This window comes from Hemiscyllium ocellatum, chromosome 1, assembly GCF_020745735.1.
Source record: "Hemiscyllium ocellatum isolate sHemOce1 chromosome 1, sHemOce1.pat.X.cur, whole genome shotgun sequence".
In the NCBI taxonomy this organism is placed as follows: domain Eukaryota; kingdom Metazoa; phylum Chordata; class Chondrichthyes; order Orectolobiformes; family Hemiscylliidae; genus Hemiscyllium; species Hemiscyllium ocellatum.
Window position 1 is genome coordinate 143,313,195 of NC_083401.1, and position 25,402 is coordinate 143,338,596.

At 40.9% G+C, this 25,402-nt stretch overlaps 1 protein-coding gene across 5 annotated transcripts in view; it reads right to left on the minus strand.

Annotated features, from left to right (window-relative positions):
• Positions 1-25,402, minus strand: part of alpk1 (alpha-kinase 1) — a 137,546-nt gene that overhangs the window by 25,013 nt on the left and 87,131 nt on the right. For all 5 annotated transcript variants that reach the window (XM_060826626.1, XM_060826591.1, XM_060826600.1 and 2 more), the window contains 3 exons: positions 18,310-18,508; positions 14,751-14,810; positions 2,214-2,300 (listed from right to left, as the gene is read on the minus strand). In XM_060826626.1, coding sequence (XP_060682609.1) covers positions 2,214-2,300; positions 14,751-14,810; positions 18,310-18,508 — 346 coding nt within the window. The remainder of the gene's footprint in view (positions 1-2,213; positions 2,301-14,750; positions 14,811-18,309; positions 18,509-25,402) is intronic.

Consider the following 25,402-nt stretch of genomic DNA (forward strand, 5'->3'; position numbering starts at 1 on the left):
ATATGCCCTCTTGACTCTATGGTAATGACATTAAAATGGCTTGACTTTTAAAACAGTGCAGATCTTCACACAAGCAGCAAATGAAAGTCATATTTGTTCATAAAGGAGTACCACATCCAGTCAAGTATGGTAGTGATCTACCAGTTAACAGAGTGAGGGGATGTTCCATTTTCAGGTAAGATATTGTCAGCAGGAGTGCAAGAGACATGATTGAAGTAACTTCAGCCAAAGGTGTTAAATGGATAATCTCTCTCACTGTTTTCCCTCGGCCCCCATCATAAATGACACAGTGAGCCAATTCACCAGTTGGCAGTCATTTAATGGCCATTGTGCTGGAGTTGGGCCCTCTGCACTCTAAAAGGAAAAGGCTGGAAGCTCTCTTTTCCCAGAAGCTCCACTGGGAACAATGGCCACGTATGGGTCTGGAATAGTGCCCAGTGAAGGTATTGAGCAATGGAACCCAGACAATAAGGTGAGTCTGGCTTCACTGGGGCCAGGCTGGCAGTGCTTGGCAATGGATATTAAGGAAGTAGAGGGGTAGTGGATAACAGTTGAAGCGGAGGGGAGTGGGGAAATATGAGGATAGTTCACAGTGTGTGTGGAGCCTCTGAGGTTGCCTGACCAGGAGACTTCCCAATCCCTCTCCAGCCTAACCCTCAGATCAATAGATCAACTGGGCTTTGGTCTCCTGCACTATGGGCGCACTCAGTGGTGGCATAAGGACGCCCTTAAGTGACCATTAGTTGACCATTTAAGTGTCCTAACTGGGAAAGAATGCCAGCCCTACTGTGACAAACTACATTTAGGGTGTGGTTTGTGGCAAAGGATTGTTACAGTGCCACTGGTATGTTGTGCAATTCCACAGTCTTCTGTCTGCTAACCCACCCCCTGTGAAGAGCACCATTCCCACTCCAGCAACTGAGTGCACTGGGGACTGACAATCAATTGAAGGCGATGGAATCGACAATAGCCCAGCCATCATGTTGAAAATGTGTGCATTAGGACCAGCCAATTGTTGAATCACAATGTTCCCATGTATCTACAACATTGTTATTGAATAATGATGTGGCGGACTGCCAGGCTGGGCTTATTCAGAAAGATTAATCTATTCCAGTCAGTTACCTCCCTTGAATATGTGGGCGGCACGGTGGCACAGTGGTTAGCACTGCTGCCTCACAGCGCCTGTAGACCCGGGTTCAATTCCCGACTCAGGCGACTGACTGTGTGGAGTTTGCACGTTCTCCCCGTGTCTGCGTGGGTTTCCTCCGGGTGCTCCGGTTTCCTCCCACAGTCACAAAGATGTGTGGGTCAGGTGAATTGGCCAAGCTAAATTGCCCATAGTGTTAGGTAAGGGGTAAATGTAGGGGTATGGGTGGGTTGCGCTTCGGCGGGTCGGTGTGGACTTGTTGGGCCGAAGGGCCTGTTTCCACACTGTAAGTCTAATCTAATCTAATCTTGAAGCCTCTTTTCAACCATCAGCAAAATAATGGGAAGGGTTTTCAACAATGCTAGCAGACCACCTATTCACCAATATTCGCCAGTACTGATACTCATTCGGTTCCACCAACAGTGTCGGTATCATCACAGCCTTGATTCAGACATTGAGAATAGACCCAAATGTCAGACAAGAGGTAAGAATAGCTGCCCTCAGCATCAGGGCAGCTCTTGACTGATAATGGACCTGAGAAGCCCTGGCAAGGCTGCTGTCAATAAGGATCAGAGTATAAACATACTCTCCAGCAGGTTATAACGCATACAAAACAGAGGGCTGTATTTGGTATTCAGACAATAATAACAACTAGGTTTGTTATAAGGAAATAAGCAGCAAGATGGTGGATGGTGTTGGAGGGAGCTCTTGTGGTCAAGTGGCATGTCCCTACTTCTAGACTAGAAGACTTGGATTCAAGTTCCAGAGATACTTATGTCATAATATCTCTGGACGTTTTGATTAGAAATATCTACAACAGATTAAGGAAGGAGGGATGCAAGGGTCACGTGACACTGTAGTAGTGGTAGAAGACCTGGATTCAAGTTCTACCTGCTCCAGAGTTGTCATAACATCCTTGAATCAGGCTGATTACAAATCTCTATAATAGGTAAGACCCTTGCCAACTGGAAATGAAGAGCTCCAAAATACACCAGCTGAACACATCACAATATTATCAAAGTAAAAAGTATGTTACCAAAGGAGTTAAATCTGTCTTTGATCTTACCGAGTTTTTGTAGGATCTGTCCCCTTATCTGAATACTGACAGCCTGCACCAATGTTCGATCACTTATCTTCTCATAGACCCAAGTACCTGCAGATCACAAGTAGTAATGCAAGAGGCCGTAGAAAGATGAAATAAAATTACATACAAAAGTCCTGTCATGGAGCTGCATTACTCAGCACTGGAGGCTCCATGCTTTCTTAAATCTGATATAATTGGTTTTGAATGACATTAGATACAAGATTTTTTTCCTAGGCAGATGCTGTCAAATGAGTGCAACAAATCCCAGGAAGCACTGGAACAAATGGTGTTATGTAGCAGGTACAATTTAGACTTGTCAAATCTCCAGCCAGTTAACTTTTACTCAGGAGGGCTGCGAGGATTTGTAACTGTCCACCCAGATCATCAAAGCAAAAGTCACCAGGAGTGGAGATCCAAGATGGTGGCGACTCAGCAAGTCTGAGTCTACAGTGCTCCTCCCAAGACTTGGGCAAAGTGGGTCACCCACCCCCACCACACTCACCAAATCATCTAAAATAGCTTTTAATTAAATTTAAATAATCTAATCTTTAGGAAAAATGACTAAAGGGAAGAGAGCCCACAGCTCTCAGCAAGCAAGAACCCCTCCCCCATCCTCTCCAGCTGCAGCAGAGGCATCCACAGCCACCCCGGGGGACTTACCTACAGTAACAAGCCTTGTAGAAATGATCTCCAAACTGGATGCGAAGATCGACGCCTTTATCAAAGAATCCTGAAATCGATGGGACTCACCCTCGGCCGTGCTGCAGAAGCACGACCGAGACATCCAGGAAATCGAGCGCCGAGTCGGAGGGGTGGAGTTAAAGGCCGCGACCTCCGAAACTGCAGCTCAATCGGCCGTGGATCAGGTCCGGAATCTCGAACAGCGAGTCCGGACCTTACAGAATTACATTGACGACCTCAATAATCGAGGTCGCCGAAAAAATATTCGTTTGCTGGGGCTTCCCGAATGGGAAGAGGAAGGCCAGCTTACAGCGTTCCTGGAGCAGTGGCTGCCTCAACCTTTGAAGCTGGAGGCTGGATCAGGCCAGGTATGGGTGGAATGGGCCTACCAGGTCGCAATACGCGGGCCCGGCTCGAACCAGCACCCACGCCCGGTCCTGTTCCGGCTGCAGTGCTATAAAGAGAGGCAAATACTCCTAGAAGCTTCTAGAAATCTTGGAAAAGACCCACAAGCTATGATCTATAAAGGATCCATGATCATACTATTCCAGGACCTTTCCCCAGTTCTGGTCCGAAAGAGGAAGGCATTCGACGAGGCAAAGAAGCATTTAAGGGACTTAAATATTCAGTACTCCTTACGCTACCCAGTGACACTACGCTTTAACCATGAAGGATTTGTGTATAACTTCGGGTTGCCAGAAAAGACTAAGGAATTCTTGGACTCTCTTAGATAAACTGTAAGAGATAATGGATGTTGGTTTGCCTTTCCCCCCGCTTTGGTTTATACCCCCCCTTTTTTTTCATTTTTCTTACCTTACTGTTTAATATGATCATGGGGGGTGGGGAGAGGGATTTGATTTTCTTCCCCCTGCCTTGGGGTTGTTTTCTTTTATTGTTTTATATATAGGTGTGGGTATGGGGGGGGGGGGGGGGGAGGTGGTTACCTTATTCTATTTTACCTCTGTCTTTAGGAGCGGGGTTGTTTCTCCCTGGTTATTTTGTATTATTATATTTAATGATTATTTGTTGAGGTTGTAATTTTATAGTTATATGTTTATATATGGTATTAACATTACCAAATATATCCAGGTGTTGGTACGGGTGGGGGTAGGGTGCTCACTGTTAACTCTAGCTTTGTATTATATTTGAATTCTCCTCATTTTATTGAGGAGCGCCTGGGTCAAGGGTGGGACATTGGTTGGGAGAGGATATGATGGACTTTTGGAAAGGAAGTGACACCCCCTGGGAACAAGGGGGAAAATCTCCACTTAAATACGTTTTATTTTTTTTTATTATTTAGAAATAGTTTTTTATTATACTGTTGTGTGTGTATTAGAGAGCCTTTATTTTTGTAAATTTTATATGCTGTATGCTCGGGATGTTCTGGATAGGGTTTCCCCTCCCGAGGGGTCTCGGATTTGCCCGGACGATTATGGTTGATCAGTTGGTTGAGTGGTGCACCTGGAATGTCAAGGGGAGTAGTTTGCCAGTCAAAAGGAAGAAAATATTATCAAATCTCAAGAAAGAAAGGGTTGATATAGCTCTCCTATAGGAGACACACCTGCTGGATAAAGAACACTTGAAATTACGACAGGGTGGATTTGATCAGGCCTTATTTTCTTCTTTTAGCTCATAAAGCAGGGGAGTTGTTATTCTTGTTCGGAAGAATTTCCCTTTCAAAATCCTAGATCAGATAAAAGACTAATCTGGACGATATATTTTGATTAAAGCCCTTATAAATGGAGAGGAATATGGGATTTTAAATTTGTACTGTTCCCCGGCACACCCCTTTAAATTTATAATGGAAGCCTTTTCAAAATTGATGGCTTTTGGTGCCCGTCATACAATTATAGGGGGAGACTTTAATTGTATTATGGATCCGGAAATAGATAGGATTCCCAAGAGTGCCGCAGGAGTATCTCCCAGATCTAGACAATTGGCGGATCTGAACAAAGAATTAGGATTAGTAGATGTATGGAGAGGTCTTCATCCATAGGGCAGAGATTTTTCTTTCTACTCTAATCCACATAAATGTCATACCAGAATTGATATGTTTTTTGTCCCCTCGATTTTTTAAAATTCCATATCATCCTGTAAAATAGGTAGTATAGCAATTTCCGACCACACTGCTGTATATATGGAAACTAAGGCGAGGAACAATGGGACATCCCCTCGGCATTGGCATATGGACCCCTTTCTAATGAAAGATAGTAAATTTGTAAAGTACTTCTCTCAAGAATTTAAAACTTTTTTAGAAATTAATTCAGATACGGCTAGCAACCCATCAATGATGTGGGAGACTATCAAAGCTTATGCACGAGGTTTGATCATCTCCTACTCAGCGACCCAGAAAAAATTGAAGGGAGAACAATAGCGTCTGCTTGAAGCTCGCTTAAAAGCAGCTGAAACAGCATACACCGATAAACCTTCTATTATCAAATTACAAAGGATTACGGCTCTTAGGACAGCTCTAAACACTACACTTACTCAAATGGCTAAGAGGGAAATATTATTTGCAAAACAAAGGTTATATGAATATGGCGACAAACCGGGTAGATACTTAGCATTTCTTGCAAAGAAAGAAAAAGGCCCCTCAGACTATTACGTCTATCAAGGAAAGTATGGGTATTTTGACTCATGATCATAAAAAGATTAATGCGATCTTTTGAGAATTTTATTCTGAGTTATATAAATCGCAGGATTTTGAAGATAGGACTAGGAGGATGCAGTCATTTTAAAAAAATTTGACCTTTCCAGGCCTAACTCCGGAACAGGTATCGGTCCTAAATGCTCCTCTAACAGGCCAAGAAATACTTGATGCGATCAGGCAACATCAGAGCGGTAAGGCACCGGGCCCAGATGGTTTTCAAGCTGAATTCTATAAAAAATTTACAGAAATATTGGCTGGTCCACTTATGGACATGTACAACTATGCATATAGTCAGGGCTGTCTCCTGCCTTCGCTGAAAGAGGCAAATATCTCTCTTATCCTTAAAAAAGGAAAGGATCCAGAAGACTGTATGTCATACAGACCAATATCCTTGCTAAATGTAGATTTTAAAATCCTTCCTAAAATGTTAGCATTGAGACTAGAAAGGGTACAGCCATATATTATAAAGGAGGACCCGACAGGGTTTATTAAGGGCCGTAGATCATCCAATAATATTAGAAGGGTCTTGAATATGATTCAAGCCTATCATCAGGGAAAGATACCAGGAGTAGTAGTTTCATTAGATGCGGAAAAGGCATTTGATAGGGTTGAATGGTCATATTTGTTTGGCGTTGGACAGGTGTTTACCAAATGGGTCTCAACATTGTATAGTGATCCCAAAGCAGTTGTGGTTACCAATGGATTAGGTTCGGATAGCTTCAGTGTGGATAGGGGCTGCCGTCAGGGATGTCCTCTCTCGCCATTGTTATTTACGCTAATAATTGAACCACTAGCAGAAGCTATAAGAGCTGATCCTAATATAACGGCCCCGAGGATTGGTGCAGGTAAACATAAGATTACCCTGTATGCAGATGATGTTCTTCTATTCCTCAGTAATCCTCTGATGTCCGTACCTCACCTAATCCAAGTTATTAATACATTTAGCGCATTCTCAGGCTATAAAATTAATTTTTCAAAATCGGAGGCTATGCCAATGGGTGGCCTGGCTATGATACCCCACTTAGTGGACGGATCCCTTTTTCCCTTTCGTTGGTCCTTGGAGGGCTTTTTATATTTAGGCATTTTTATTACCCCAGTATTTGGTCAGTTGTATAAGGCTAATTTTGTGGAAAGGATAGGGCAGGACCTCCAGCGATGGGGAACCCTTCCAATTTCCTGGTTGGGTAGAATAGCACTAATTAAAATTAATGTCCTGCACCGTCTCCTATATCCTATGAGAATGCTTCCAGTGATGCTGCCGAGGGTGGCTCTACGTAAATTATATGGCTGGCTGGGTTCCTTTATCTGGAATCATAGACGGCCCCTTATTAAGCTGAAGAAGCTGCAGCTTCCACAGGCAAAGGGAGGATTGGACTTCCCAGATTTCAGGAAATATCAATTAAGTTCCCTATTAAGTTACATACCTGATTGATTGTGGATCAGACAAGACCCAATCTGGTTGGATATCGAGGCCTCTCAAGTAAAATACCCACTTATTAACCTTTTATTTTCAGACAAGAGGAAAATCATTACAGATCACTGTAAAAACCCTATAATACTAAACACAATTAAGGCTTGGAATATAATACGGCAAAATGAGGGTAATTCACATAAAACATCCCCCTATGCACCGATAGAGGGAGCATGGGGATTCCAACTGGGGTTTACAGATGCCACGTTTAAACTCTGGAGATCCAGGGGTATCTCATGTCTAGGGGACCTATTTAAAGAAGGGGTCCTGATGTCTTTTGAACAGCTGCATCAGAAATTCGGATTACCTAATGGAGACCTCTTTCGATACTTCCAAATTCGAGACTATATGCAAAAGAAGACTACCATATTAGATCGTTTTTATAAATCAGATAGAGAATGTCATGTCCTATGACCAGTGGGGGTATCTTCCGTCAGTACTATTTATCATTTACTACATGATGAAGTATCGGGAGATATGGATAATCTGCTTAAAACATGGGATCAGGATTTAGGACAAGAAATCTCTATAGAAACATGGAATGATATTTGGGAAAACGCTAGAAGAATTACTATCTGTAACAGAACCCAGGCTATCCAGCTGAAGATACTTCATAGGGCCCATATAGCACCGGTTCGACTGGCAAAATTTAAGGCAGGAGTATCTCCAAATGTGTCTCAAATGTAAAATAGAGGTGGGCACTCTTGTACATTGCCTATGGACCTGACATAAGATCCGTAGATATTGGACTAAAGTAGGAAGTACCCTGACAGAAATTTTAGGAACGGAAATTAAAGTGGACCCTGTATCTCTCCTTTTGGGCTTTTCGAACTTTCCCTCCCTGGACATGTACGGGAAGAGACTGTTTTCTATTCTCTCTTTCTGTGCAAGGAAAAATATTTTGGTGAACTGGGTGGCTGAGGGCCCCCCTGGACTTTCAAATTGACACAGATTAATTATGGAATGTATTTCCCTTGACTTCCTTACAAACGTGGTGCACCGAAAGACCGAATTATTTTATACAATATGGCAGCCCTTCTTGAATTACATAAATACTGATATTTCGGCTATCCTAACAAGGACTTTTATTTAATGGAGATTACAGACCTGGCTGGTCCGGGGCCCCTTAGGAGAGGAATCCCGCACGAATACGGGTTTTATTACATTTGATGTTAACACATTCCGAGCATGTCAGAGACTTAAATATACACTCTGGTTAGTTGTAGGTTAGATTAGTAGACAGTTGAGTTCTGTTTTTTTTTCTCTGTGTTTTTTCTTTTGTTAAATTTTGGCTATTGTATATTTGATTTAATTGTACATCAATGTTTGTATTTGAGAGTTTTGTTTATTTTTATAAACTTGTAAAAATGTTAAATTTCTAATAAAAATATCTATTAAAAAAAAAAGTCACCAGGAGTGAAGTTTATTATGATAATGAATGAAAGTCAATGTGAAAATATTTTGATTAGGAGTTAATTGGATTAGTGATCCACTTTGGACTACTGCTGAAGTTGAATTTCACACCAATGAAGCCAGTGCTGTTCTATTTATGCTATTTTACTGTCAATGAAAATCGTAAACATAGAACATAGAAAAATACAGCGCAGTACAGGCCCTTCGGCCCTCGATGTTGCGCCGATCCAAGCCCACCTAACCTACACTAGCCCACTTTCCTCCATATGCCTATCCAATGCCCGTTTAAATGCCCATAAAGAGGGAGAGTCCACACTGTTACTGGCAGGGCATTCCATGAACTCACGACTCGCTGAGTAAAGAATCTACCCTTAACATCTGCCCTATACCTTCCACCCCTTAATTTAAAGCTATGCCCCCTCATAATATCTGACTCCATACGTGGAAAAAGGTTCTCATGGTCAGCCCTATCTAAACCCCTAATCATCTTGTACACCTCTATCAAGTCACCCCTAAACCTTCTTTTCTCCAATGAAAACAGCCCCAAGTGCCTCAGCCTTTCCTCATACGATCTTCCTACCATACCAGGCAACATCCTGGTAAACCTCCTCTGCACCCGTTCCAGTGCCTCCACATCCTTCCTATAGTATGCGACCAAAACTGCACACAATACTCCAGATGCGGCCGCACCAGAGTCTTATACAAGTGCAACAAGACCTCAGGACTCCGGAACTCAATTCCTCTACCAATAAAAGCCAGTACGCCATATGCCTTCTTCACAGCACTATTTACCTGGGTGGCAACTTTCAGAGATCTGTGTAAATGGACACCAAGATCCCTCTGCTCATCCACACTACCAAGTATCCAACCATTAGCCCAGTACTCCATCTTCTTGTTACTCTTATCAAAGTGAATCACTTCACACTTAGCTACATTGAACTCCATTTGCCACCTTTCTGCCCAGCTCTGCAGCTTATCTATATCCCGCTGTAACCTGCCACATCCTTCCTCACTGTCAACAACTCCACCGACTTTCGTATCATCCGTAAACTTGCTCACCCAACCTTCTAGCCCCTCCTCCAGGTCATTTATAAAAATGACAAACAGCAATGGTCCCAAAACAGATCCTTGCGGAACACCGCTGGTAACTGCACTCCAAGCTGAACCTTTACCATCAACTACTACCCTGTCTTCTTCCAGCCAGCCAATTCCTAATCCAAACCTCCAACTCCCCCTCAATGCCATACCTCCATATTTTTTGCAGTAAAACGCCTACTAAAATCCATATACACCACATCTACCTCTTTACCCTCGTCCACCTCCTTAGTCACCTTCTCAAAGAATTCAATAAGGTTTGTGAGACATGACCTGCCCTTCACAAAACCATGCTGACTATCCTTGATCACATTATTCCTATTCAGATGTTCATAAATCCTAACCCTTACAATTCTCTCTAAGATTTTGCCCACAACAAAAGTGAGACTCACTGGCCTATAGTTACTAGGGTTATCCCTACTCCCCTTCTTGAACAAGGGAACCACAGTTTTGTGTACACATGATGGATGTTTGGAAATAGGGATAGTCATCAGTTATACCAGTGGGATTTTTTTTTGTTTTATCTGTTTTATGAGAAGATGGAAGAAGTATTCTGGCCATTTAATAGTTTCTGGTCTGGACAGGATCAGACAAAAGTTTTAGAAACTGTTATGGCAGCTTGTAGTTGATATTCCTATTCTGTCCCTTTAAATATGACGCCTTGTTAAAGATGTGGTGGGAACCACTGTACCAATATGGTGTCAATTCAGCAGGGAAAATAAGAGAAAATTTCTTAGCAATTTAAGGAGGAGATGAAAGGTCATTTTTCATTCAAGATTCCAAAAACAAACACCTATCTGATAAGACCCATCTGTTTCTTTAAGGCAGTTTGTCTAGCAACAAAGAGTTCTACAAGCTAAGCTTCCAGGCACACACAGCTCTGACACGGATGTCTAATTACTTTGCTTTCGGATACAATGTCAATTGCAATATGGTTTACCAAAAGTTGAGAAGTAGGTAGAGGAGCAAAACAAATATGGGAGAGGATATTGTGTTTTAAGGTATGTTTATTAATTTGTGCATTTGGCTGGATATCTCAGGGAAGTGTTTTTTTCAAATAAAATTTATATTAACAGTCAGATTCTGACTGCAATCTTGTTAAAAAGTCTTGTCTGACAGAAACTGCCTAATGGTGACAATTATCTGTCAATTACATTGAAGTGTTTGACTGAATAGGTACCAATTACTGTGACTTCTATGTCTTTATTCATTTGATTTAACCTCTATATCTTTAGTCATCCACAACCTTCCTTTAGTCCTCAGAGGAATAGGTTTATTTTGTATTCTAGCCACTGGTTTTTGAGGATTTCCCTTATTTTTATTAAGAAAGAGATTTTGAAATTTTTACAAAAATATAAAATTATGACAAAATAATAGAACAATCTTGCAATATAACAACAAGATCCATAAACAAACTACTCTATACCACAAACAACCTAGGAGAAAAAAAAAACTCTACACAAACTACAGTTCAATAAACAACTAAATCAAAACAAAGAAACTAAATTAAACTGAGTTGAACCTAGGCAAATTAAATTAAATTACTTTAAGTTACAACACTCAGCGCAATCCCACCATAGCTCCCCATCACCGAGAGTATCAGTTAGCATACCCGTATTTGTTCAGAGTTCTTCCTCCCAGGGACCCCCGGGCCAGCAGACACAGCCCTCATGGCTACACAAATACCCAAACCTATGTAGCTGATAAGTCCACATGTATATGTTTCAAAAAGGGCCACCACATCCAATAAAAAAGTTCCATTTTCTAGTGCACCATACTTGTAAGGATGTCCGGGGGATCTACTCCATAACTAACCTACGCCACCCTGAGACTCCTGGGGGATTTTCTGATATCCAGCTCATCAGAATGTTCTTCCTTGTACAAAATGAAAGAATACTAAACAATTTCTTCCCATGCGCATCCAAGGAGGGGAGATTCGACAAACCCAACAGGAGGGATACCGGATCTACCTTGACCTTGGTTCCCAAGATCCCTTCCAAAACACTTGCTGTATCGCCCCAATACTTGTGAAGCTTATGGCATGACCACAAGCAATGAGTCCCTCTGGATGGCCTCTGCCAATGGCTCATCACCAATGTAAATAGCAACGTTGAGAGGGGGCGCCCTTGTCGGCTGCATCTGTCAATGCTAAAGGTGTCACACCTTAGAGCATTAGTGAGAACCACTGCTTTAGGGTCACTATATAACACTGCCACCCACCTGGCAAAGACAGTTCCAAGGCCAAACCATTGCAGGACATAAAGGAGGTATGGCTACTCTGCCTGGTCAAATGCTTTCTCTGCATCCAAGGGGACTACCAAGCCCAGAATCAAACCTTACTGGCACATCTGAACCATATTTAGCACTCTTCTAATATTATTAGAGGATCTGCGACCTCTATCTGGTCTTCCTTTACAATGAAGGGCAAGACCTTCTCCAGCCTCAGTGCCAGCATTCAGCAATATTTTAAAATCCACATTTAATAACGATATAGGCCTATACAAAGTGCAATCCTCTGGAGCTTTCCCTCTCTTGAGAACAAGAGAAATATTTGCTTCTCGCAGAAAGGATGGGAGGCAGTCCTGACTGTACAAATAATTGTACTTTTCCAACATTGGCACGGGCAGCTTGTCTATAAACTCCTTATAAAGTTTGCTTTGAAATCCATCTGGACCAGGCACCTTACGACCCTGGAGCTGCCTCACCACCTCCTGTATCTCTTAGATTGTCAGAGGGGTATTCAAAGGAGATGCCTGTTCTGAAGTTACACCTGGTAGGGTCAAGGTCTTAAAAAAAGACTCCATCTTCACCAATCTGTCTTCACAGCCCTCTGACCAGTACAACCCAGAGTAGAACTTCCTGAATGCTGCATTAATCTTTTTGGGATCACAGGTGACAGTACCAGCACAGTCTAATGGATGTGGTAGATTGGGGGGCACTCTTCTTCCTGGCCAAGTACGCCAAATACCCACCTGGTTTATCAACATACTCAAACAACCTTGTTTTGCAAAGGAAATCTCCCTCTTTGCTGTCTGGATGAGTGCAGCATTCAGAGTGGCCGAGGTCAGTAATCCACTGTCTCGGAGCCACGCCTCCAGGATACACTGCTGCTCTCACTTCTGCTGCTTCCAGGTCGGTGAGTAAGAAATAATCAAACCCCTTGCATAGGCCTTGGCAGTCTCCGAAAGCACCGACAGATTCCTGGCCGTATCCGAATTAGTGACCCAGAAAATTTTAAATTTCCATGAAAAATACTCAATGAACTAGATATCTTTCAGGAGAAAAGGATCCATGAGCCAGTGCCGTGAGCCTGTCCCATCGCCACCAGCCTTAACTTCCATGTACACCGCTGCATGATCAGAAATGGCTGTGTTAAAGGGCTTCTTGTTTAATGACTGCTCTACCAATAATTTCTATTCCAATCCACTTTGTCAGAACAATATTTAACTCTCTAAAATTAATTGTCTGCCAGTGAATATTTTTAACTGGCATATGATTTTTGACATGTGTTAATAAATGTCAGCCTGGATTGCTTGAAGGAAAGTAGTGTCTGACTTCATTTATAGAGGCATAAGTTTAAAAGGCAAAGCAGTTGTTTTATTGACAAATTAGCTGGAACACTCTTTTCCATTCTGGGCACAATACCTCAGAATGGATATCTAGGTTTGGCGAGGGTGCAGGTGGGCTTTACAAGAATGGTACTAGGAATGCGGGAAACACTTCCGTTACAAAATGGGTTGTTCTGATCTGGAAAGCAGTGGTAGTAACTTCACTAGAACCATTCAAAAGAGAATGAAATAAGTATGTCAAGAGGAAATTTTGCAAGGTTTAAGGAAAATGCAGCGGAGTGGGATTAAATGAATAACTCTACCAAAGACTTGGACTAAATGGTCTTCTTCTGTGCTTTACCATTCTGTAATTCCATGGTTTTAGACTTTGGATGCCACACCAGGAAAGTCAACAGCATTGCAATGCACAAAGAAAGTGAGAGATTGAAGTGTTGGAGAAGATGTGGAATTTGCACTCGTTTGTTGAATAGAAAAAAAAATTTGCCCCCCACTGATATACAGGACATCGGTGAGCCAACACCTCCATCGTTGTGTGCAGTTTTGGTCTTTTTAGTGAACAAAGAACGTAAATGCATTGGAGATGGTACAAAGGAGGTTTACTACATTTGATTCCTGGAATGAATGGATTGTTTTATGAGGAAAGATTGGACAGGCTGGGCTTAAGTCCATCAGAGTTTAGAAGAGTGAAGGATGAATTGATTGAAATATGTAGGATCCTGAATGGTTTTCACAAGGTTTTTGATTACATTATACTCTGCTAATTTCTCAAAAATATAAAAAGATTTCTCGATTTGGACATGAAAAGGACGTTTCTTCTTGTGGGTGAGTCCAGAACAAAGCAACAGTTTTAAAATTTGGGGTTTTCCTATGAGAATAGAGAGGAGGGGATTTTAATTCTCTCAGAGGATTGTCTGACTGTGGATCTCTCGGCCTTAGAAAGTGGTGGAGATGACTATTTTTAAGGTGGAGTTAGGTGGAATCTTCTCGGAAGTAGAATCAAATATTTTCAGGAATAAATGTGACAGTGGAAATCTGATGACAAACTGGTCAGACAAAATGTTATTGAATGGCGGAAGGGCCACCTAAACAAATCACAGCCATTATCTATCACAAGCATCAAAATGAAAATGAACTCCCAACAGTGCATAAGTAATGACAAAAGGCCTACAGTTAAACAAATCTTCAACTAAGCAACCTTTTGAGTTGAGGTCTTCAATGCTGGAAATCAAATGGGGTGGAGAGCATAATGGGATGTTTGGATGAAGCACTCCTGGGAACTATGCAATCATAGTCTTGAATTTATTGCTGCACAGAGGTACAGATGTGATGGATCAGGTTTCAATGTGTTTTCTTATTTTACTTAAATATGTCATTATTTTCATAGAGGCATTAATGATCACAACATAATAAAATTTATGCTCCCCTATGTTTATTGCTTGTGCTGTGGTTTATTTCCCATTAATTAATCAATAGTGATTCCTTCTGTTAGAGCCAGCAGAAAGATGATACGCTTATTGAGACAGCGAGCTGAAGTTATCCGGAACGATCGCAAGGACAGAAATTAAGTAGAAACTCATTCATCATATATTGATACAAAACACACATATAAGAGAGTGATTTTTACTGAAGTAATCACTAACCTGTTGCTCCACTGTTATTTATGAGGCTGCTCAGGATGTATTCAGCTTTCAAAAGTTTGCCTGTCAACATTAAAAGAATGTTACTTGGTTTAGGAAGAATTGATAATGCAATATTTCTTTAGATGATAGTTTGCAGTGACTGTGGTGAGAAAAGGAACATTATGCTCTATACAGGTTTGACAAACAATCTGAAGAAGAGTCACTGAACTCAAAACATTAACCCTGTTTCCTCTCCACAGACAATGCCAGACTGCTCACTTCTCCAGCACTTTGTTTTTGTTTCCTGCATTTGCAGTTCTCCTTTTTATTCAGGAGACAATGAGACTTATTACAGGCTCCTGACATAGCTGTAACTGTGCACTGAAGTCGCATTCCTAAAACCTGAGCGCATAACCTAACTAAAACTGTAGCACGGAGTCAAACGATACTACACAGTTAGAGGTATTGTGTTTTGGATGAAATGATAAAATGTGCCTTGGTCTCCCTTCTCATTTGGGCATAAAATATCTCAATGCTTCATTGAAAAGAAAATGCAAATTCTCCCAATATCTGGCCAATACTCATCGCTCGCTTTGAATAAATTCAGATCAAAAATGGATTATTTGTCACTTGGCTCATTGCTGTTTGTGGGAACTTTCTTTGACTGTTGTACCTTCTACATTGAGATGGTGATTGTAATTCACTGACTGGAAAATACCTTGAAATGTGAAGCTGTGAAAGGCATTGTATCAAAATATATTTTTTAATGATTAATAGGTAATAATTTGTTTGCAGCATCTTGACATAGCAAAACATCCCAAAGGAGAGAACTTAAATAATTTTCTCTGCTTTCTTTGATCCTGAAATATAACATTGAGAGAATGTGCTTATAAAAATATCTCCAAGCCTTTTACCAGTGTTGTCCTGTACCAAGCTACCTGGAGGTCACCGTGACTTCTTTCTTCAACGTCAAAGGGTTAATATCTAAAATATAGATGTCCTTTTAATGGAATAGGAGAAAGTGAGGTCTGCAGATGCTGGAAATCAGAGCTGAAAATGTGTTGCTGGAAAAGCGCAGCAGGTCAGGCAGCATCCAAGGAACAGGAGATTCGACGTTTCTGGCGTAAGCCCTTCTTCAGGAGGGCTTATGCCCGAAACGTCGAATCTCCTGTTCCTTGGATGCTGCTTGACCTGCTGCGCTTTTCCAGCAACACATTTTCAGTTTTTAATAGAATACACTGTCTAGAGAGACAATTTGTGCTGACTGTTGACTGGGCTGGCCTATGAAGCCTGGATTTCTCTGCATGCTGAGGAGTTTCACTTTGATAGGTGCCCCATCCATAGGTATGTCTGATTGACAAGACAGTGAGAAATATTTCCTTTATAATTCACATGCTGTGCACTGCCAGTGTTTTCAGTACTGTGTCCCTTTAATTTTCTTTTTTGCATGGTCTCAGATATGCAGTAACGATCACAGAATAACGCTTTTGCTGTACCTTCCAGGCTGCTGCACAGCCATGTAACTGCTGCATCATCGACAGGATGCAATCCAGAGTAGATTGCAACAAAAATTCCCTGACACTGCAAGTGGGAGCATCGGGAGACTCCAATCCCTGAATCACAGAGAAGGTCGACTTCCGCAATCTTTACAGTGAGGCTCCAAACCCCAAATATTGATTGGAGATTCAGAGTGGGAGGGAGGGGGAGGAAGGAACAGGAAGCAGCTAATTTCCCTTTGGCTCTCCATTCAGCTGCTGGATTTCCCAGGAAGCCTAGCCAACAGGGTTAAATTTGCTAAGTATGTTAAACCAAAGACTTCCACTTTAATTACAATGTTTATTTACAGCAGCTTAGCTGTTCTGTCTCTATACCCTCTCTATTAGACCTGGACTCAAGCATGTTGGAGGTGGGTTTGAAAGATTTAAAGTTTTAGCATCTCACCATAGTCCACCCAAGTCAGGGTGGGTTAAAATCTACCATCTAGTATTGACGGGAATGCTGCACTAAAAAGGGCTAGTCTCTTTTGAATGAGATGCCAAACTAGGAATGTGCCCAACCTTGTGAATGGAAATGAAAGTGCCCACGGCACTATTTCACAGAAAAATCACAATTCTTCCCAGCTCTGGCTAATATCTATCCCTCAATCGACACATTGCACTTTACTGTGTGCATGCAAACATTGCTGTGCACAAATTGACTGCAGTGTTTTCAACATTACAATGGTGACTACATTTCAAAAGAACTTCATTTGCTGTAGCAAATACAGGAATTGCTAAAGAAACTTAGACTCTTTGGAAGAAGGGTCATTGGACTAGAAATGTTAACTCTGCTTTCTCTTCACAGATGCTGCCAGACCGGCTGAGGTTTTCCAGAAATTTCTGTTTTTGTTTCAGATCTTCAACATTCACAGCTCTTTGTTCCAGTTCACTTTCTGCAGTGTATTTACAATATTGTTTGGTCATGAAAGGTGCTACATAAGCCATTTTTAAAGTTATACATGAACAGGGAAGACTCCAAGTTACAAGCAAAGGTGGAAAATAAAATAACAGTAACGTGAAATCATTATGTATAATATGACTGTACAGACACTGAACAAAGTTCACATGTCATTCAGTGAGGATCATTATTTTTATTGAACAAAAAGTGAATAACTACCCCTGTTAAAATAGTGTGAAAATAAATTTCATCTGAATTATGACCACATTCAAACAATAAGATCACCCAATGGGACTTCACCTTACCAGTTGGATGAACAGAAACAACATCTCCAAACTTATTGGTTTGACAAATGAGAACAACATAGTTTTGAATGGTTCATTGTGCATTCTGCTTGATATTATCCATTCCTGTTTCAATTTACTTTGCAGTACTTTAATGATCTTTACTCCCTTTATTTCCTTTTCCATTTTTCCCAGTTAGTATAATACATGTTGAATTCGCCCTGAACACGGAATTTTCATTGTGGCATTTAAATAGCCATTTACCTGGCTTTAGGTTTAACAAAGGCAATCGAAAATAAAAAGAGCTGTATTCAGTAATGATACCGTACACTTTGCAATTTAATAGTGTATGGGGACAACAAAACAGTGAGCACTTTCTGCAATCCAGGTAACTACTGAGTGTGATAAAACATATTGGGTTACTGCAATCAGTTAGCAGCTGCATTTTTGTATTGTCAAGTGGCCTTGCTGAAATAAAATGAATATGCTGAAAGAGATAGGGAAAAACTGACAATACTAATCTGTTTTATTAAATTCTTGATCAGAACTATTGCAATTCAGACATCTCTCGTTTTAAATTGCTAGGGTACATTTATGAGGGAACAAAGCAACCAATTAGTATTTTCCACACCCATTCTACTCTTTTGGCTTGAAATCCCTTTCTTTCTGAGCCTTTGTGTGGGTTCAAAGGGTCAGCAGTGGGTTTGAAAAGATGGCACTACGCTTAGCAAAATGACATTCTCTTCCCCGTTCTCCCCTCCCCATCTCAAATGGAACAAAATATCCTCTTGATTAGTCAAGTGCTTGTTAATTGGAGTTTTGCCACGGAAACAGAGAAAGATCAACAGGAGTTATGTCACCTGAATTTACAGAGACTCGGGCCTGGCGAACAACCACCTGTGGTGCGATTGGTATTTCATGGCAACGCCTGTGCAAGCTTTTGGCAATCTGCAGAAGTTTGCTGGATGCATCGACCCAGTATAGAAACCTGTCAATCAAAAATACTGTGGCAGCTGCTGAAGCATAGTCACCAACAGAGGTTGAGGCTTTCAGAAAAACCTGTGGAGAGAAAATACACTTTAAATTAAAAAAAGCCCTACAAGGCAGATAAATAGAAATCTAAAATAAATAGTCCAATCATTAGCTCGGTGCTTCTTGTTTAGTTACAAATTCATCTGTAAGGTGGGATAATTTCCCCTCATTAATATGCTAGCAAAAAGCATTGACAAAAAGCTATTAAGGCACAAAAGCTTTTGTCCCAGTGTTAGAAAAGATTGATGGCACTATACATCTTAAATGGAAAAGAATGTGGTATAAAACTTGATGGAATGCCATTCAGTGTCTCTCCCACCTAACAGAATAAAATGCTGTATCATTGACTGGAAGTTAGCTATAGAGACAGAATATTAAAGGTTTTGTTGGTGATAATTTTGATGTTGAGTGATATGGTAGCCTCAGCTATCTTGGAAAAGTCACTCCTCAATATTCATCTTGATTTTCATTTACACAGAGATGGATAACAGGATCATATTAAGTTATCACCAAAGTCAAAATTATGCTCAGTGAGTAAAGACGACATAGATCAATGTTAACAATCAGAGTGCACTTTAGTCCTGCTTTCAGTACTGTTTGGAATACCTAGACAGTGAATTGCTATTCTGACAATTCCCAGAAGAATAATGGATTGCTCAATAATCAGCAGTGCTGGCAATATCCAAAACGGAACCCTCTTAACCAAAACATGTTGAGATACAGAAGCCTGAACACACGCACCAGCTGGTTTTACAACAATTTCTACCCTACTGGTAGACTACTGAACGGACTCAAATTTTTAACATTTGCCTATACCTATGCTTTTGTTTTTGCCACTGTTTACCTATTATGTATTATCTATGCTACTTAACTATGTGATTTGCCTGTATTGCTTCAAGGCAAAGCTTTTCCCTGTGCCTCGGTATGTGTGACAATCAATTCAATAATTTTAATTACACTCAAGATGGCTACCTTTGGCAAAACACAACAAGGCCATAGAGTGACAGAGAGGTGGCAGGACAGGAGCAAGGCCGCCCTATGATGTTTGCATTTCAGGCATTGACATTGACAATTACAATAGCTACTTCTTAAATCATTAGACATGTAAAGAGTGAACGTGTTCTGCTATTTCGGAATCAAGTTTTGATTGTCCAGCTTACCTTATCAGAATGACCACACAATCCACTGGTAACCCTGGATTTTTGCTGATTTCAGAAGTGTTTCAGTGCAAAATGTATTGGAAAAACAACATTTAAATAAAAATAGGAGAACCCTTTACATTTAATGCCTGTGAGTTAATTAAGTGCTTTGCTCTGCATAACTTTTATATTTTACATCCATGGAGAGGGGACAACAAGCAAAAATAACCAAAATTTACTGAACAATCCCAGTGAGAAAACCAATAGGCAAGCTTACAATTTTTCTAACTTTTACATTAATAATTAAACAAAAAAAATTAACATAAGTTAAACACAAATACCAGGAAAATTGCAGTCTGCACATTAGAAAGTACATCAGATGCAACAAAACAAATCTCAAGGCTCTACTCAGCTAATAGCCACAAAAACTATCAAAGCTCTGAACTTTTTCTGATAGAACACTTGCTCTAGTATGACTTCTTCAAAGAAAAGTCTTTTGACTTGAAATGTGAACTCTCTTTCTCACTCCACAGATGCTGCCAAATCTGCTGAGTTTCTCCCACACTTCCTGTTTTTCTTTCACTTTGTATCTACTAGTAGGAAGACATCAAGCAGAGACTAAATAAAATAAAGTTCTATAAGATGAACTTCTAAATGTTGATGCAGACTTCACCATATCATAAGAAAAGCTCATTCATAAAAGCTCATTTACTACATTTTCAATTGTTTAGATAAATAAATTCTAATAGCAAAAAACATTTATTTAAAGCACACAATAGCTTCTAACAACAAACATTTAAATTCATAAACCTACATCCTATAACCATTGTAGCTTTCACTCAAACTTAAATCACCGTACCTTCCCCAAATGTGCTGGAAGATGTAACACATCTCAAATGATCTAAAGAGGTATCTTACATCTCCAAGATCATTCCCTGGCTATCCAAAGAAATGCACAAGGGTCAGGACCAGGGCAGAGCAGGGGCTGGTGGAGAGCAGTCTGGGAAGAGAAGTGATATAAAAACTTCCCTCAAGTATTTGGGGCCTTCACTTTGGGAGAGGAGCAGAGAGCAGTCTGGGAAGGGAAGTGATATAAAAACATACCTCAGATTTGGGGCCTTCACTTCAGGAGAGGAGTTGAGCAGAGAGTAGTCTGGGAAGGGAAGTGATTCTGAGGGAGATCTAAAAATTGACATCACAGGAAGGCTGTGAGTTGATTGGCTAATAAGGGATCTGTTAAATTTGAAGCTGTGTTAAACTGATTCTTGTTAATTTTTTGGTTACAACTTGTAGAAGCAGAGATACAAAAACAGTTTAAAAAATTTTTAAAAGGGTTAGGTGCTGTGTTGTTTTTGCATGATGTGGGAGCTAGTGGACCCCATTGTGGTTCTCAGTGGCTATGTCTGCAGTTGCTGGAAGAACTCCACTTCAGAGTCGATGAGCTGGAGTCTGAGTTTCAAATATTGTGACACATCAGGGAGGGGGAGAGTTACCTGGACGCTGTGTTTCAGGAGACAGTCACACATCTTAGATTAACTAACACAAATTAGGCAAGTGGTCAGGGAGAAGAGGGTGTGGGTGTGGGTGTGGATAGGGGTTGGTGTGAGTGAGGCAGGTAGAGGGATTCAGGAGGTAGAGTTGCAGGGGCCTCAGCTCCTGTCCTTGTCCAACAGGTTCAAGAGTTTTGCTCCCTGTGTGGACGGGAATGGGGACTGCAGGGAGGATGAGCCGACTGACTGCAGCAGTGTGGTGCAAGGAGCCATTCAACTGGAGGAAGAAAAGGGAAATGTTGTTGTAACTGTGGATAGGATTGCTGGAGGCATTGATACTGTTCTCTGTGTCCAGGATTGAGAGTACCGAAGGTTGTGTTGACTTCATGGTTCTAGGGTTTGGAATATCTCATCTGGGCCACTGATGAACTTGGAGTGGGAGGGGAAAGATGCAGTAGTCGTCATCCACATAGGTACTAACAACATTGATAAAACTAAGGCAGAGGTTCTGCTAAGGGAATATGAACAGCCAGGAACTACATTAAAAAGTAGAACCAAAGTGTAATAATCGCTGGACTACTACCTGAGCCATGAACTAATTGGCACAGGGTCAATAAGATTAAGCAGGTAAATATGTAGCTTAAAGATTGGTGCGGGAGAAATGGGTATGAATTCGTGGGGCATTGCCACCTGTACTGGGGAAGAAGGGACCTGTTCCAATGGGACAGTCTTCATCTGAACCATGCTGGGACCAGAGTCCTAGCAAATCACATAACTAGGGCTGTAGACAGGGCTTTAAACTAATAGGAGGGGTTCTGTTGTATGGGAAATTAAAAAAATACCAAAATAAAGGAGGAGGTAAAAGTGCAGAACTCAGGAGATGTTATTAAAATCTCTAGCACAAACAGAAATAGGATAGAATGTATGGAAAGGGTTGGCAATCAAACTTCAAGCACACTGCACAAACAAACCACAATGAAAAGAGGGACAGTTAGTACAGGACTGAAGGTGTTTTATGTCTGAATGCAACACTTTATAAGGAATAAGGTAAATGGCCTTGTGGCGTGATCGAAATTGGCAAGTATGATGTGATGAATATCACAGAGTCGTGGCTGCAAGGGGATTAGGATTGGGAGCTAAATATTCAAGGATATACATCCTATCAAAAAGATAGGCAATGGGCAGCGGAGGTGGGGTTGCCTTATTGATAAGAAAAGAAATTAAATCAATAGTAAGAAAGAGTCAGATGTGGAATCTGTGTGGGTAGATTTGAGGAACTGCAAAGGTTAAAAAAACCCATAGTTGAAGTTATTTTTAGGCCTCCAGTCAGGAGGTTGGGCACAAGATACACCAAGAGACAGAAGATTGGTGCGGGAGAAATGGGTTTGAATTCGGGTAGGAAAGGCAAAATTACAGTGATCAAGGGGAATTTCAATACACGGGTGGACTGAGAAAATCAGGTTGGTAGTGGACTGCAAGAAAAGGTATTTGTGGAATGTCTATGAGATGGCTTTTTGGAGCAGCCCATGGTGGAGCCAACTAGGGAACAGGCAATACTGGATTTATTGTTGTGCAGTGAGTCAAACTTGGTAAGGGAGCATGAGGTGAAGAAACCCTTAAAAGTCAGTGATCATAATTTGATTGAATTTACTCTGCAATTTGAGAGGGAGAAGTTAAAAATCAGAGGTAATGGTATTACAGTTGAATAAAGGCAACTTCAGAAGCATGAGGGAGGAGCTGGGTAGAATTGACTGGGAGAGGTACCTAGCAGGAAAGACAGTGAAACAACAATGGCAGGAGTTTCTGGGAGCAATTCGAGAGACTCATCCTGGGGAAAAAGAAGAATGGTACAGGGAGGATGAGGCAGCCATGGCTGACTAGGAAAGTCAAGGATAAAATAAAAGCAAAAGGTAAAGCATATAATGTGATGAAAGGCAGTGGGAAACCAGAGAATTGGGAAGCTTACAAATACCAGCAGAGGGCAACAAAAAAAAAGGAGAGAGCAGATTAAATATGAGGGTAAACTAGTCAGTAATATAAATGAAGACTATAAGAGTTGCTTTAGATATAGAAAGGACAAAAGAAAGGCAAAAGTGGACAATAGGCCGCAGGAAAATGATGCCGGAGGGATAGTATTGGGGAACGAAAATGGCTGAGGAACTAAATAATTACTTTGCATCAGTCTTCGTGGTGGAAGACACAAGTAATATCCCAAAAATTCAAGAGAGTGAGGGGACAGAGCTGAATTTGGTGGCCATCACCAAGGAGAAGGTGCCAGAAAAACTGAATGGCCTGAAGGTGGATAAATCACTTGGACCAGACTATAACCCAAAGTTCTAATGGAGATAGCTGAAGAGGTATGAATGGTGATCTCTCAGGAATTTCTAGAATCAGGGAGGGTCCCAGGGAACTGGAAAACTGCTAACGTGACACTTCTGTTTAAGAAGGGAGTAAAGCAAAAGATGAAAACTTACAGATCGATTAGCCTAACTTTGGTCATGGGTCAGATACTGGAATCTATTGTGAAGGAAGAGATTTCTGAAGCATATGGTAAAAAAGGGCAAAGTCAGCATGGTTTGATCAAGGGGAGGCCATACTTAACAAGTCTGTCTATTTATCCTATCTATGCCCCACATGATTTTGTAAACCTCTGTAAGGTCACCCCTCAGCCTCCGATGCTCCAGGAAAAACAGCCCTAGCCTATTCAACCTATCCCTATAGCTCAAATCCTCCAACCCTGGCAACATCCTTGTAAATCTTTTCTGAGCCCTTTCAAGTTTCACAACATCCTTCCAGAATTGCATGCAATATTCCAACAGTGGCCTAACCAATGTCCTGTAAAGCTGCAACATGACCTCCCAACTCCTGTACTCAATAATCTGGTCATGGAAAATAATTGGGAAAGCAAGTCCAGAGTACAAGATCTAGGTGGTTCAATGATGTGGCCATGAAGGGTGGAATAATGGTTTTGGGAAATAAAGTAAGTCAAATAGGTCAAACATCCACGGAGAAATGTCAACTATACTGGCAATAATCTTCCTTGGATGCCAGTGTGATGTTAGAGGACTGAGAATTGAGATGTATACTCTAGTTCAACATAGGGAGTTAGTTTAATCCAATCAGCTAGAGGCTAGTCAATGTAACCATTGGGTGTGGGAAAACTATTGGAAATGATAATCTGGGACAAAATTCACAGTTACTTAGAAAAATATGGATTAATTTTTAAAAAAAACATTGATTTGTGAAAGGAAAAACATGCCAACTATTTTGAATTTTTGATGAGGTAATAGAGAAATGGTTAATGGTATTATTTCAGGTCGTGTACATAGACTTCAAAATGCATTTGATAAAATGCCAAAGTTGAAGGCCATGGAAGGAAAGCATCAGTGGCAGCTTGGAAATGAGGGTGGCTGAGTGACAGGAAATACTGAGTAGTGGGGGAAGGCAAACAATCGGATAACAATAAGATCAGCAGTCAAATCACTGCTTTTCTTGATATACAATCATGCATCAGACTTCAAATTTGCAGATGATTAGCAGCAAAAGTGATTAGTAATAGAATTCATGAAGGTGAATTATGGAATGGGCAGCTGAAATATCATGCCAACAAATAATAAGTGATTTTTTTTGGTAGGAAGAACTAGACAATATAAATGAAATAGCACAATTTTAAATAGGACACATGAACCGAGACATCTGGTGGTATATGCACACAAGTCACTGAGGACAGCAGGTCAAGTTGAGAAAGTAATTAAGAAGGCATAACAGTCCCTGGCTTTATAAATTGAGACCTGGAGTACAAAAGTAATAGTATCTATTTCAAAAAAAAGTTTGGTTTCAAATGGAGTGCTATGATAAATTCTGAGCACCACACTATGGAAAAACATGAAAACTTTCGAGTGTGGAAAGAAAACATTCTGAAAATGGTTCTAAGGATTAGGTGGATAGATTGGAGAAACTAGGATTATATTTCCTGGAGAAAAAAAAGCTTGACAGATTTGATTGAGGTGTTCAAAATCATGAAGGGTGTAGACAGCACAAATAAGGAGAAAATGAGGTGAAAGAGTCAAGAACAACAGGTCACTCACTAAGATGATTAGCTAAAGAACCAAAAGTGGCAAGAGATTTCTTTTAGGCAGCGTGTTTTAGGATCTGGAGTGCACTGCCTGCAAGTATGGTGGCAGAAGATTCAGTCATGGCTCTAAAAGTGAAATGGATAAGAATTGAAGGGAAATACTTGTAGAGTTACAGGAAAAGGATGGGGGAATGGGCAATTATGAAATATATCTTGC